We start from the raw sequence: 16678 nt of genomic DNA on the forward strand, positions 1-16678 counted from the left end.
CTGGCAGTGAGAATGAAGAGTGGGAGAAAGAACACTTTCTCATGTTGTTACATTACGGAGGCACTTTAACTCCTTGCCTTATTTTCCATATGGCCCTCCACGCACAAGCACAAAAAAGTATATACATTCCACCACAAACACCCACTGCTTCACAAACCAGGCAAGCTGTGCCTGCTCGATAACATATTCAGAAAAACAGAGCAGCAGCACTTCTACCATACTGAGAGCCTCTAGTGCTAATATAACACACCCTCCAGCCTCTATATCTCCTGCTTCTAGGGCGCCACTCTGGACTGAAATAACTCGGATATTTCAGATTTATGATATAATGTATTTGACATGGACTTGGATTAGATGGTTTTAAAAAGATTTTAGCTGTGCTAATTATTATTTTGTTTTAATGTGACTGCAAATTAGATGTAAGATGGGTGAATGATCAAATCTTATGAGACATGCAACACACATTCCTGAAGGTAACCAACTTCCTCTCTTAGTTACTACTCCAACAGTTGTTTCAATCCTCCATATATCATGAACCGGCTGTGTGGCAGGCAGGGAGTGGACCCAAACGCAAGCTCGCTGAGGCAGGAATGAACTCAAAACGCAGCTTTATTGCTGGACAGGAAGACCATACAAACTAAACTGGAAACTAAACATATTGCACGGGGAAACACACGGCCATGTATGAGGGAGAACGCGACAACGAACTGAAAGAGACGCAGACATAAATACACAGAGGGTTAACGAGGGAAGTGGGAGCACACGAGGAACACAGGTGACACTGATAATCATAACAAGACAAGGCAGGAGAAAACGCAACACTGACGGGAGACTGTCAAAGTAAAACAGGAAGTACAGAGGTTCAGACAGGAGGAGAGAGAGCACAGACATAACGGGCTGGGGAAAACATGGAATAAAACACAAGGAGGGGAGACGAGGGCTCACAGATACACAGAGGGGCACACAGGGGGTAAAAGCCACAAGGGGAAATCAAATAAGAAACAACTTAACAGAGCAACCCAGGAACCATGGCCTAAATAAAGAAATACAAAAATACACGAGAACCAAGAATGCTGGGCCAACATGGCCCAGGATCATGACACCATATGGCACATGCAGTAACAAAGTTAGCAAAGAGAGGCAGCTTTTTCATGATTGGGCCAATGACATTAATGAGATGAGAAACTTCACCAAAGGTCTGCTTCATCAGTTTCTGTAATAACGTTGTTGTCTGTGTTATGGTCCAGTCCAGAAACCATGACAAAAGAGGAACAATAAAATCATTGTTTATAAAAACATAGCTTCATTTATTAATTAGAGTTGTTATTAGAGCCCAATAGGAGCGTCCTAAGGTAAGGCAGGATTGTTTGTATTCAAACCTGGCTGTAATGTGCTACAAAGTAATAAAGCTAGCAGAGAACCCAGAATAGCTGGGTAAATCATAGCTGAGCTGAGCACAGTCACAGCCAGAGCCTGATCTCCAGCAGATAACAAAAACATTGATGAGCTATAAGGGATGCACAACATGCAGCTGATAATTTAGGCGTCAAAATTTGTATAAATAAATAAATGCACGTGTTTAATAAAAATAATAATAAAAATAAATAATAAACCTTGAAAAAATTACATTTGTATACCTCAGGCACCAAAAGCACATTAGATATTTTGGTTGTTATGTGGTATTTTTGGAACAAAAAAAAGTGACATGAAAAAGTAGATTTTAAAAATACTGCTTAATAAAATCTTTTACAGATAGCCATCCTCCTACTATTTTAGGCAACTTTCAAATTCTATTTTGCTGAACTTTCCTTCCCTCACATCCAACCAGTCACTGCAGATGACTGCCCGTCCCTGAGATTGGTTCTTGTGGTTCGGGTTATAAGGGAGTTTTCCTTTCCCGATGTCACCAAAGGGCTTGCTTATAGAGGGTGACCTGATTGTTGGGGTTTTCTCTTTTTTCCTCTAGGATCTTTACCTTACAATATAAAGCACCTTGAGATAACTGTTGTTGTGTTTTGGTGCTATATAAATAAAATTGAATTGGGATTGCATTGAATAGTTTCATATGTGTTTTATTCATTTAAGTGTTTATTTGCAAATCTTCACTCAAAGTAATAATTCAAGTAGTAATTCAAACTAAACACTTATGAGCTAAGAAGATTGTTTTCTTACCTCACAAAGAAGCTCAAGAATTTGGGACAAGATAGAAATGCCATTTTTGAGGGTTCTCAAAAGTCATTTTGTATTTTAAATAATATTTTGGCACCACTTTTTTAACAGTAAATTGTATATTTTATTCTCAGGACGAGTGTAATTTACACAACAATTTTATATTTTAGTTTTTTGTAAAATACGATTAACATTAATTTCAAATTCATGGGTGGGACAGAGCATGCTTTGCAATTCCAAAATGGCTCACGCACCCTCAAGAAGATAGGAATATAAGTCTGTGGCATGATAGTCTAAGGTATACACTATGTTATGTGGTAATTATGTAACAATACATTTAAGGACATGCCATGGAGTAATACAAAAGTAGCAGTATAAGGGTTTACTTTCTTCAGAGAGTGATAAAGTAACATAATGTACCATTTTAAAAAGTGCAGTTGTCTGTCTTTTGCATTGTTTGTTCATCATTCTAACATTAATGACAGCTCTATAGAGATCTTTGGATGAAGTACATGGTAAAAACCCACAGTTGACACAGGACACGCTTTACTATCGGAGGCTGTGGTTATAGAATGGATGGTCTTCTGTATCAGAGAGCAACGTTTTAATCACAAAGCACAATGACTGAAAACACCAGTTTTCCATTTAGGTTTCCTCACTTGGCTAATTGTTTAGTTGGTTTCAAAGCTAAGAACACAGATTTTAATAATGGTGACACCACCATCATTAAGTGTTTTTTTTCTTAATAAAACAAAAACCATAATTGTCATTTGTTGTGATTGTTGCCTTTATATTCTTATTTGTTTCACTAAAAAAAGTTGCCTGGAATCAGATCTTTTGGAAATTGTCAACACTTTCAACATTGCTACATCCAATTTTTTTCTCCACAGGCTTTGAAAACCACAATTGTTGAGCCACTTCTAAGAACAACTGCCTTAGTACTGCCTAGACAATGAGTCACTATGTGTGATTTTGAAACTCTAATTATTCACATCACAACAACACCTAATGGTTGTTTTGATATTTTCAGTCATGACCACACCACAGAACCATTAGTGCCCCTAAAAGGTATATAAATGCCATCCACTCAAGCACAAAAGGGCAAAATGTCTGTTGTGATGATATTATCATGAATGATGTTATGTTACTAGATACAGTGAAAAACTGGGAATGCTGTGCCACTGTGTTAAGCTGGTTTCAATCTCATTTGAAGGACAGGGACTGCTTTGTGTTTCTGCTCTTCGAATGCATACTTCAAAAAAATTGCATGTGGATTTCTCTTAAGATCTCTTCTCATCCATCTTGTTTTCAACATTTCTTTACATCTTGTTGAAAACAACAAACTATATTCCTACGCTATATGCTGATGAAACACTGGTCTACATTATGATATCTTCTGATGAAAGCGTTTGCAGTTGGGCTCTGAGTTTTAATAACTGTGAGTGCATAAATATCCTCCAGTTATACAAAGATTTAATAACTGTTCTTGGAGTATTTTGGAATCACAGAAAGCAATTCAGTGGCTTGCATGGATACATAAGCACAAGGATTTGGACTGAACTGCCTATGAATTAATTATCAGTAATGTTAATTTCAGACTTCAGTCCAAATTGATCTACTTCAGTTCTCATTTATTCCAAAATTTCCATTAGTGCATGCATTTAAAAAAAAAAAAAGAAATTACTGTTTTTAATATTCTGCATATATTTGCGGTACAAATTTTGTTATTCTTTTTGATTCGTATATTTTCCACTTTATTGTCCTTTTTGAATTACGTTGCTGTGTGATTCATTACATTTGTCTTCATCCTTCATGTTTTATGTCTTATTTAAGACACTTTGTTGTCATATTCCTAAAATGTGCTGTATAAATAAACTTACTTTTATTTTTACGACACAAATAAATTTGAGCTGGGAGACTCTAAAATCACTGGGCCATTATTTCATCTGGTCATTTGTGATAATAATGTGTCAAACTGGGTTTGCTAGTAGGAAGTAACTCAGCAGGAAGCAGATTTCACTTTAAATAGTGGCCCTTTTGGTAACAGGAGACACACTCCCAGCATGCAAAAGGCACATCTTTGAAAACTGTAATCATAACAGCACTTGCAGTCTAACCACATCTGCTCATAATGAGTGATTGTATTCGAACAATGGAAGAGTGGGAAGAAAATTCAGCAGAATCACGTGAAACACAATAGCACAATCAACAGCAAGAACAGGGACACAAAAGACTCAAGTGACCACATTGCACTGATACACGCTGGGAGGCTCTTTTCTTACCCCCTGAGGACATTTTAATATGTAACAAATATCCCCTGATTCCTGCACCTATACCTGTATGCATGAGATGACCCCATGTCTGTCTAAGATGAGTAATGAATCCATTGTTGCTCCATCTGTACCAGACTGCTTTATCTCTCCAGGTTTGTTTGCAACGATTACAATGTTCAAAGATGAACCTTGCAGGCCTTTTTATGCAACCAAAGGACATCTCCTGCTCCTGCTTTCTCTTAATATTCAGTGTCCTGAATAACCGCTGAAGCACAGCATTCCTCCCTGCTTTTATATGACAAAAATGTCAAGTGGTCCCGGCTCCACACTCAAAGCTAGGTGATATATTATCTCTCAAATTCAGCCTTTGGGATATTTATTAGAATATTTCAGTCTGCCAATTCATCATGTAAATGTTGTTCCTGTCTGCCAAACTGCTCAGTAAAATATTGGATTGGGGCACAGCATGCACTCAATTTCTTTAGCTTGTCATTGTCAACAGATGAGCAAGTTAAAGTGAGGGGGGTTAAATAAGTTTAATATTTGTGAGGTTAAAACCACTGCAGTGAGTTAGTCCACATCAGGTGAGTTGTAAATGGAGAATGTCCTTCAACCTGGAGGGAAAAGGAAAGGCAAAAGATGCACTGTGCATGAAGAAAACCTTTCTCATCTTTAATTCATTTGCTCTTTGTTCTTTACTTCAAATAACAAGCTGATATGCCTAGAGTATGATACCTATCAACAGTTTATGTGCCCTGTATCCCTCATACCTGCAAAATGTTTCTTTTTTATGTTTTTACTTTCCTGCATCAAAATCTAAATTACATTTTTGTTAAACTAAAAGAAAGTAATCGTACGTCTAGCAGTTTTTTTCTTGGTGCTGTTGGGGTTGCGTTTGCATCATGAGATGACGGATTTGGGAATGAGAGGAGCTTATTGCTGTCGGGCATGGGCACCAAAGGCTGGAGGAGATAAGAGAGAGAGGGCAGGTTATGGAAAGCAAACAGACCCAGGGAAAGAGGCTGAAAGGCAAAGCACAAAGGGAAAAGATTCAGACCACAGCAGCAATTTCTGCCCTCCAAGTGTCTGAAAATGTACATACAGATCACAGAAATCACATACTCTCAAACTTCCTAGCAGCTCAGTTGTATACCTTTGTATTTTTAAACCCCAGTATAAGGTCAGCGTGACAAGGCAAGTTCTATAATAAGTTCCACTAATAAGGCCCTGTTGGAGAATATCCAGCAGCAATAAGGCCAATGCAGAATTAGTAGGAAAATCTTAAAATCAGTTCTGAAACTTGGAATGAGTGAAGGTCAGCAGGGATTGGTGGGGGTCGTTTGTTAGAAAAGAAATCCTTGAAACTGTGTTTATATGAGCTGTGCTCTTTTGAATATTTTGTCTGCTTACACCTGAATAAAGTGCCGTCTGGAGAATATGAAAGCAGGTAAATTTAGGAAAAAATGGTGTCATAATGGAGTGTCATACTTCAGCTAAATTTCTGACAATATTGCATTCACTATGATTACCTCTGATTTTTAAAAAGGCATACTTTAAATCTGCTTTTAAAGTACAGTAAAAAAAAAATCCAGACAATCAGGATTTTTCTTTTTTACTTTCACAGTGATCCAGAGATTGTTGTGTAAACAACTGAGTTAATGGAAAAGTGAAACATCGTGTCATAGTGGAAAAAACTGGAAAAAAAAAAACAACCCCTCTTATAGGTCAACACTTGTAGATCAACATTGTATAGATCTGTTGATTTGGTCTTGCCGAAAATGAATGAGTGAACCATGTTGTAAAAAATCTCTGACTGACTTAGAGAAGAATAGATGGGATATAATAACTCTTACAACAATGGAATTAGAAAGAGGCTTACTTCATGGCCTGAACTGAGATCCAGTCTGTCAAAGTACTTGAAAGCTCTTGCTCTCCTTTAGCATTGAATGCTTTGTTATGCTGAACATCATGAGTTCACCAAGGTTTTACGTGTCAAGGAGTTTTGCAAAGTATTGTTCTGTTGCTTTGAAAATCTTAGAAACAGCAGTTCACTGCAGATTCTTTCCCTTGCTTTTCTGAATATAGCTTGAAAAGCCATTTGAAAAGTCTGCCCCTTTTTTCTGCACTTTGCTCTTGATAACATATGACAGATATAAATATTCTCAAAATGGCAAGCTGCAACAGTAGCACAAATATAAGATTATTAATGAGTGAAAGATCTTTTTCAGGTGGTGTGCTTTTTATTATTGTATTTCTCAAATAAATTTCCGTCTGGATCACTTTACTAGAAAAAAATGGTTATGTGCATTAATTCAGTAATTCATAATTAGTGTTATGCTTCTATTCTAGGACACAATATTTCATAAGAGAAATATAATATTTCTGGAAAACAGCCTCTGTCTGAGGATTAATATGGACTGAATGATGAGGCTACTTTTCAATCAGTTTCATTCAAACTAAAGTTTGGGGAGCTGCAGCAAGACCCCAGCAAAAAACAGACCAGGATCACAACACAGTACAGCAATGATCACAGCCCTGTCCAAAGCAGCTTAAAATGGAACAGCTGTAATGGAGATCGGTTACAAAGCAAATGTATGTAGGCTGAAATAACCTAAACAGTAGGATTTTTTTAAGCTGTCAATATGAGTTGCCACAGAAACGTTTCAGCCATTAGCTTATTTGCGCTGTGTGTGGTGATTGAGAGAATAAGATATATTGTAGGATTTAGCTTGCAGAAGCAAGCTTTCTTCATTTTCTCTGAAGGGTATCTAGGCTTAGCCTTAGAGATATTTGGGAGAGGCTCAGAGTAGATCTGCTTCTCCTCTACGTTGATCCAGATCCAGATCAATCTGCATTGATCCAATGATCTGGTTGAGGTAGCTCAAACAACTGACTAGAATGCCTCCTAGACACCCCTTAGGTGAGGTATATGAAGCATCTCTAACTAAAAAGAGACTCTGGGGAAGACCCAGGGCATGCTGGAATACCTATGTGTCCCTCCAGAGGTACTAGAAGTGGTTGTAGGAGAAGGGAGGTCTGGGTATCTCTGCTTACACTACTGACCCCATGACGGACACATGGATAATTAGCAGAAAATGCTTATGAGTAATATTTTTGGATTTATTTATATATAATCTGAGGAATACAAACATACTCGCACCTGAAAGATATTTTTCGTTTTTCATTGACCACACAGACTGACAAAATAGTGTGCATACAGTTACAGAGCTAGGTTTCAGTGGCTGATAACGGAGCCCTGGTTTCTTGTTGACCTGAAGAACATAGAACAGGAAGTCACACTGTGATAAACACCAGGTATCTGCAGATGTTTCTGAACTTTGTTGCTTTTGTGTCACTGAGCTACACAAAGGTGACTGCTGTTTGTCTTATGTGTCTGGCAGCAAGGATGCTTTACATTCATTTCTCCCTTAATGAATCCAGAGGCACACAGTGGGAACTAAAGGCCTTCGTTTCAGATGAAGATCATGACACAGATTAGCTGCTCTGTAACATAATACAGCTTTCCCGTCTATGTCTTCTTTTCCTGTGCTGTTCAATTTCTTCAGCTGTGTATCTTCAAAACAGCACCTGGCACAATACTACAGATAGTGGAGTGCATTTCACTTGAGGTAAAAATCACATGGTGCTGTCACAAAGAAAAAAAGAGAAACAGTATGTGCACTTCAGTTTGTTGGAAGTCAGAGAGGAAATGCTTTGCCTTTCTTGACAGGTTATGCAGTATTGAGTATCTGTTTGGATTTATGGTGTTGCTTTGTAACCAGGAAGCCCTCTGGCATGGTGCGGAGAAACAGAAAGCCTTGGCATCTTAAAGATGAGGAGAAGCTATCTCCAGTGTCTCATATGGGAGATATACACTCACATTTTTTCTGACTCAAAAGAGTTAGAAAATTTCAACTTTTCCTTTAAAGGCAACAGGCAAAGTAGTTTATAATGTCTGGACATGATATAGTGATTACTTTTGGAGCGTTGCTTCTGACTTTACATCCATATATGATATGATAGTCAATCATATTCACACTAGTCATTGTGAGCTGCTATACAGAATCAGTGTTAAAGCATCTGACAAGAATTGACATCTATTACATTGCAACCACCACCCACTGAGTGCAAGAGCAGTACTTACAAGTTAAAATCATAAACTGTATATAAATGATGGACATAGCCAGTGGTTTGGAAAAATGAAGTCATATGTGTCTTGAGGTACAAAGTCCTGTCTGGAAACAAAACAATCTCTGGATCCAGTGTACTCCCATTTAAAAACAACTTCTATGAGGACTATAATCTGGAAAGGATCATTGACCTCTTGTCCAAATGCAGTTAAGGGGGCATCCACACCAGAGGCCACAATAGTTAGGCATCACTATGTGCCTGACAAGTTGCTAGTGGAAATTCCCAGTTCCTGTTGCCTATGTAAACCTCTAATATAGTGTATGTTTCACTAAACTTGAGGCTTCAAAATGGTACTTCATAAACCAATGGGTAATATCTCAGTTGCTTATTTCAGTTCCTGTATACAGCCTGATGGCTGGATACCACAGCCGATATTAGATATGAAGTTAATTAAGTCCCGTTGAGCTTCTGCTTGTGACAGCTCAGTGCCTGAGGTGTAGGAAATGGTTTTGTAACTACCCTAAAATCCTGATGGATGCTGTCTTTTGATTGGAGAGAATTTTGTAATGATATAATTTTAAATGCTGTGTGTTACTGCAGATATTTTATAAATATAAAGGAACACTCAGAAAGAAAGTTCCTGGCTAGGGATTTTCTGAGTGGAGTTTGTATTTTCTCCCTGTGTCTGCAAAGATTTCTTATATGAAGCATGTCTCCTTCACAGGATGGATGCCCTTCCTGACATTAGCCTACCAGAGATTTGTGTCTTTTTCTGGTCTTGAACCAGTGATCTTCTGCATGTTAGGTGACTATGTTAGGATAAATGGTAGTTCTAAATCGTCAGTAGGAGTGAATGTAGGAGGTGTACTGTCACTCTCAGCCTGTGACAGCTGGGGTAGTCTGTAGTCCCCACCATTGACCCTGAGCTGGATAAATGGTTAAGAAAATGGTTGGATGGGATATTTCCTACAAAAAAGCTTTAATCCTAATGTGTGGAGAACATTTAATTCATGGGTTTTTATATTAATGTTTTCTTTAAATTTCATTCAGAAAGTGGAAGTACATTGTGTAACAAATTATAGAAAGGAAATGGGCAACCAATGGTCCAATAAAATTGCAGCTTTAAATATAAGCATCTCAAGGTGTGTTCTCAGAGGGGTGCAGTTGTTTTTGTTTCTGTTTTCTTGGCTGCAAGTGCTCTGGAATTCTCACAGTGACCTAAATCAAACTGGATTCATCTAATCTAATACAGTTTGTCCTTGTGGAGCTATTTAATGGCATTTTCAATGAGTTTTTCAATATGGACACATTGTATTCCAAGCAACATTTTCACAGCAGGGGAGAACGGGATTCCCAGAATTGCAGGATATGAGGAACATAAAAGCCTCAGTGTATGACTGGAATACTGTATAACGATGTGATGGGGGAAATCGTAATGACATATAATGTTCCCTGATGTGTAATGAGGATTTCTCTAGTTAATGACGCCAAACAAAACAACGAGAACAAAGACGCCACAAATAAAATCATGCTCAACCAACACCAGAGGAGAAGTGTTCACTGTGGAAAAATTACTTTTATGCTGTGACTGATCCAGAATTTTAATAATTACATGCCACAGGGACTGGGTGTATGGTTAAAGTTGTAGAGTAGAAATGCAGGGGATGTTGCGCTGGTGAAGCTCCAGGATGTTTATCTTGGAATCATATTCCTAATTAAAGGGTTTCGAAAGCAAATAGAAACACACAGAAGAGATTTTAGTAGCTTGCGGCTCTGTAGGCGAGACAGATTTATTTATAACACCACTCTGTCACAGCAAATGAAGTAAGGCTGTATAATTGATGACAGGAAGACAGAGTTTGAGACATGTCCAAAAATGGGTCTGGTCTACAGAGAGCGGTTTTGACCCGTTTACATCCAAGCCTTCATCAAACTCAGCACAGTAAAAAAACAGCCTGGTATGGTGAAATGTTATATGAATATCATGCAAAGTCATTTTACTTGTTACTACTACACATTTTTTTACTTTGTCTAATTGCATAGCATGAATAATAATGCAACCCTTACTTTTTCAAGTAACAAAAAAATACTTGACAACACAAGCAACAGTGTGCCTGAAATTCATGAATATTTGGATTTCCAAAATATCAAACTGTGAGAACAGTAGAAATTGGAAAGGACAAATGAAACAAACAAATAGGAAAATACAATATCAAACTGAGTTTAAAAGATTAAGGTTTGTATTTATTATTGTAGAAAAAGTACTGGAGAGTAGGGGTGGGTTTCAAAAAAATGACCAAAATTCACTGAACCAGCAGCAAAAGCAGATCAAAACTATGCTTCATGTTTTAAAAACATTGTCATTAATTCCCTCTTACTTTTGCTGTTTTGCGCCTACCATGATAAAATCACACTTCCTGCACAGCTCTCCGAGATCAGTTCACCATCATCAATTTCAGTTTTTTGCATTATTCACTTGCTTACTACTCACCATCATTTTTTAAAATGACCTCTGACAAGAAAGTCTAATTTCTGCTGTTCAATACCAAAGAGATTTGAACTTTTACAAATTATGCCAAATTGAAAAACATTGAGTTATGTCTTCAATAAACCTCTGTAACTTTGCTTTGCTTCACTTCAGCAGCATCAGGTAATGCATCAGGTACTGAATTTCCCGGAGGAACCCACCCGAGGGATTAATAAAGTATTCATCTAATCTAATCTAATGTTCATATGTTGATTCATGGTTTTTTTTTCAGTTTATGAAACTACTCTACTGCAGAATATTTTTAAGGTTATCTGCTATAAAAAGCCAGGCCAGGGAAATCTCCTTCATGCTTTTCTGTGTTTTATCCTCAGTTCCTTTGACACAAAGGCACCTGCTCTGATGCTTACACCTCTGATGAAGTCTCACAAGAGAATCGGAGATGAATCGAATCGGGACCTTGTGAATCAAAATCAAATCGATTATAGAAATCAGTGACTATACTCAGCCCTACTAGAGACATCTTAATTTTAAATAACATATTTAAAATTACATAGTTTTACGTACTTGTAAGCAGTCAGTATTTGCCTTAAGATGGAGCTTCATAAAGTGTTTCAAACCAGTATCACAGCAAAGCGTGATACTGGTTCTGCCGTTCCACTGTGTCCATTTCACGCTTTGCCATTCCAATGGACTTGCAAGCTGCTGTAGCAGCAGAGGGAGATATTTTACTTCAAGCCAATATAAAAATAATAAAGGGAAAGCCTTTAAACAGACATTATTAACACATTAAGATGTAAATACATATTAGCCACCAAGCTTAATTGTTTGTGGCAGAACGAGCCTGGAATGTACTTCATACCTTTGTTGGTCACTAGCAACATCTTGGCTTTTAATGTATTGCTGGTACCGCAACTTCTGCATATATGTCCATTTCACGCTTTGGAGAGGCATGGTGGACTGGCGTGTCTACACATAAACACTTTGCCGATATATCGGGTTGAGCGGTTAGCCGAAATTATTTCTTAACTATCTTGTCAAAGTTAATGGGTGGAATTTGACTTCTGTTATGCTTAACCCTTGCTTATCTTGACCCTAGTGTTCTTTCAAATTATAGACCAATTTCTAAGCTTCCCTTTATGTCAAAGATCCTGGAAAAGGTGGTCTGTAAACAACTTCAGACCTTCTTAGATTCCAATGATATCCCTGAAAAATTCCAGTCGGGCTTCAAGCCTCGACATAGTACTGAGACAGCTTTGCTAAGAGTTTTAAATGATCTCCTTTTACCACCGACTCAGGTTGCTCTGTGGTTCTAGTCTTACTGGATCTGACTTCTGCGTTTGACACAGTAGATCATAACATTTTATTATCAAGGTTAGAGCATGTAGTTGGCCTTAAGGGCACAGCCTTATCATGGTTTAAATCTTATCTTTCAGAGAGGTCATTCTCTATCACTATGGGGCAATACTCCTCCTCCTCTGCTCCTTTTCTCTGTGGTGTGCCCCAGGGGTCTGTTTTGGGCCCTATGTTATTCTCTCTGTACATGTTGCCCTTGGGATCTATTTTTCAAAGATACAATATTTCTTTCCATTGTTATGCCGATGACATTCAAATTTATTTCCCTTTGAGTTTGAATGTCACAGATCCATTGCATACATTGTTTAACTGTCTTCATGATGTGAGAACCTGGCTATCGCAAAACTCTCTAACCTTGAATGACAGTAAAACAGAAGTTATTGTCTTTGACAGCCATATTCCATTGAACCAGTTAACTGTTACCCTTGGCCCACTTGCCAGCTACCTCTCCAACGTTGTAAGAGACCTTGGGGTACTCCTGGATAGCTCTTTCAAATTAGAGAAACAAGGGTTAAATCCAGCTTCTATCAGTTACGTCAAATTGCTAAAGCTAAGCCTTTCCTCTCCCACAAGGACCTTGAAAAGCTTATTCATGCATTCATTACCTCTAGACTGGACTATTGTAACTCCCTCTATTTAGGCCTCCCTCACTCCTCTCTTCACCGGTTGCAATTAGTACAGAACTCTGCTGCACGCCTTTTATCGGGTGCGAGAATGCATGATCATATGACTCCAGTTTTAGCCAAGTTACACTGGCTCCCTGTGAAATTTCGCATTGATTTTAAAATTCTTTTACTCACTTATAAAATCTTAAATAACATGGCCCCTAGCTATTTAACAGAACTTCTTCATTTGTATAATCCCATAAAAGCATTAAGATCTTCAAACCAGATGCTCTTAATGCAACCTAAGTCTAGGTTGAAAACCAGAGGTGACCGTGCCTTTGCCATTGTAGCTCCTAGACTGTGGAACAACCTCCCTATTGCCATTCGCTCTTCTGAGACTGTTCAGTCTTTTAAATCTGGTTTAAAGACCCATCTTTTCACTCTGGCTCTGATGTAAGATAGTTTGATTATCATTTGGTTGGTTTTTATGGTTGTCTCCTCCTGCGTTGTATCTTTCTTATCTTATTTTTATCTGTCTTATTTTATCTTTTAATTTGTGAAGCACTTTGATCATAACTGTTGTTTTTAAATGTGCTATATAAATAAATTTTGATTTGATTTGATTTGAACCCAATTCAGATTCTACTGTAGTCTGTATTCTAGCAGGAACTACTCAAAGAAATAAAGGAGAAACACAGTTCATCATTATTTTAAAACATGAAAGTCATTCAGTCTGTAAAAAATTTGAAGAACTTGAAAGCTTCTCAAAAACCTGTGATGAAACCAGCTCTCATGAGGACCGCCCCAGGAAAGGAAGACCTGTCAGTTTATCAGCCTCAAAAATCATTAATTAATGGTCCTTCAAGATTAAAGCTCACATTAGTGCCTTGCAGAAATCACATCTCTAGATGAAGTGTTGAAAAGCGACTGTGTGAATCACATGCCTTCCCTATCAAATTGCTGTGCAGAAGAAAAGAAAAAACCACTGAGAGTGACTAACGAGAAAAGCTTTATTTGAAAGTTAAAATAAAGGGGGAAATCAGCATAAACACATTACATTAATAAACAACCATACATTCATAAACACAATGTACACATTAAAAAAATCTATCTCTGAAAACATAACACAGCAAGTATGATGTTTGTCATTGTGAATGTGTAATTTTTAGGTAGTCTAGCCTTCTATGAGCATGTGACAAATTAATGGCCATCAGAAGCTGCTGAATATGACTGGGATCCTCTGTGGTTCTTTTCACTTACTTTTTACCAAGCATTGTATATCAAGTACTTTATTTTCATCCCCATCAGGTTCCTTGAAACTACACCGAGTGGCTGAAAAGGAAGCAGCAATGTGCATATTAAAAATAAAAGGATTTACAGACCTTCAATTGTTGCAACCATGAGCACTGAGTAATTTCATATTGAAAGCAACGGTTTAGAAAGAGCTAAATAAAAAGAATTTAAGCAGAAATTGTTTAGTTGTAACATGTTTTTCCTAAAAACATTTCCACTTCAATATGAATTGTGCTTTTAAGAAGGCTAGGGACAAACATTGGCCTTTATCTGACCTGAGCTCAGTGTGTTCTACCATTAATACTTTGCATGAACCACAACTTCCACTTAAGCATGTGTGGCTAAATATTCAGCAAACTCCAGATGAGGAAGGTCTACTATATTTATCTCCTATGTGTTACTATTTTATAGTATCATCATCATTATTTTCATGATCATAATTGTATTAATATGTCATTATGATTGATATTCTATTTCTCTGATTTCTTTTCTTGTTGTGTAGAACGTAGGACCTATTGGAACAGACCGAAACTGGAAAGGCATTGGCATCTCTCTGCTGGTTATTGCAGTGGTGCTGTCACTCATTGGACTGTCCATTGTTCTGCTGTCAAAAGGTGAGACCCCATGTAGATGAGCTCACAGAAATATAGCAAAGTCACATCTAGTTAATAAATTATCGTTGCCTTTGTCAACAATAACTTGTTTTATTTTGTCACATATAGGTTCGTGTTATATTTAATTTTATATTTCATTTTGTAGTTTTGTGTAGGCATACTTGTTCTTAAAAAAACAAATGCTAATCTCAAGGACTTCTCCCTCACATGCACATATATATATACAGTAAATAACATTTATTGAGCCAAATGCTCAGAATTGAAGCTTTGATTCAGCTGACGTGGTGAAAAGTAGATAACCTTGATGTGGCTATCACTTCTTTAGAAGGTTTAAGAGCTTTAAAAATTTTGTAAAACAATCAGATAAATAAAAATTCTCCTTTTCTTATCAGAGCTGCATGCACATTTACAAACACGTGTAATGTACCCTTATCACTGCCTAACATGAGTGTAGAGCTACTGGGGCAAACATTTGACTGGCACCTTAAAAATCAGTGAACAATGACAAATTAACAACACTTGTATGTTGTGCCAGGAGAATTAGCATTAACACTGCAAAAAAGTGGATAAATTTGTATTTAAGGATCAGTCTTGGCTACATTACAATAGTGTCTTTCCTAATTTGCATACTGTCTGCAAACTCCTGTTTTTCTGCCTTCATTAGCATATTTATTAATTGACTGCAGTGAATGTACACAGCACAGGAGACAATGACTGAGGTAAATCACTCCAGGTTTTAATTGTTTATCTGGGAAAGTGTGAGAAAAAGGTTATGAAAAAATTGAGAAAGGATTGTGTAAGACAACATCTGGAAGGGATTTACTGCCTGAGTTGTCACTCACCAGAATTTTTTGCTTCCCAATCAGTTATGAAAAATGCCGTTTGTGCAAGTATGACTAAACATTATTTAATTATCTTTACGTCATCTTACATTTCCTCACTGCACTGAAGAAATTTAATTATAGATTTGTTTTTTTTTTACTTAAACATCAAATTACCAAAAAATACTTAACAACTGTTTTGTTGTTGTTCTTTCTGACTTTCTTCTTAGATGATGGTGGTAAACCCTTTGGTACACCACTGACATTGGATGACCTTTTTGAAAAAACATTCCGAATACATGATCCTGATGCGAAGTGGATCAGTGGTGAGTATGTTAAAACACCAGAATTCAGACCCCAAGTCAAAACTGTAAAGACCTGAAGTTATCTGAAAAGTTCACTCTGTAATACTGTTTATGAAAGTTAACATGTTATTACAATAGTACAATTAAGGGGCAGACAGAGAGGCAGGAAGAGAGCAGGCAGGTAGACACACAGCAGTGATGCAGGGCCTCTGAAACAGCCTTACAGCACACAGATTACCTTCTCAATAGAGTGAGCCATAAAAGCGCCCTGCATTCAGCATGATTAGGGTTTACATTCTTGTTTTTCTTGAGTAGATGAGGCCTTTTATTGCAAAATGGATTGCTATAACTCCTGACAAAGTGTCAGGTATTTTTAAAAGGCTTATTTAATTTTAGTGTTTCTTTTTTCATTCTCTTCAATTTTAATTGTTGTTCAGGTAGAAGACAATCAAATAAACTTGCATTCATCAGTCTGGTGTTTCTTTTAGCAAAACAGATCCAGATTGAATAAGTAAGTTTTTTAAAGTGCCTTTCAAAGCAAAAGTCACAAAGTGCTTTACAATACAGAAAAAAACACAACAATTAAAATGGTATAAACTAAATAAAGGCAACCGTGAACAGGTGGA

At 37.3% G+C, this 16678-nt stretch overlaps 1 protein-coding gene across 2 annotated transcripts in view; it reads left to right on the forward strand.

The window, feature by feature from the left end:
• LOC100709802 (inactive dipeptidyl peptidase 10) overlaps positions 1-16678 on the forward strand; it is a 137229-nt gene that overhangs the window by 65874 nt on the left and 54677 nt on the right. For both annotated transcript variants that reach the window (XM_005456466.4, XM_019353158.2), the window contains exons 2-3: positions 14815-14926; positions 15978-16073. In XM_005456466.4, coding sequence (XP_005456523.1) covers positions 14815-14926; positions 15978-16073 — 208 coding nt within the window. The remainder of the gene's footprint in view (positions 1-14814; positions 14927-15977; positions 16074-16678) is intronic.

The sequence above is a fragment of the Oreochromis niloticus genome, linkage group LG16 (genome assembly GCF_001858045.2).
Source record: "Oreochromis niloticus isolate F11D_XX linkage group LG16, O_niloticus_UMD_NMBU, whole genome shotgun sequence".
NCBI classification, from domain to species: domain Eukaryota; kingdom Metazoa; phylum Chordata; class Actinopteri; order Cichliformes; family Cichlidae; genus Oreochromis; species Oreochromis niloticus.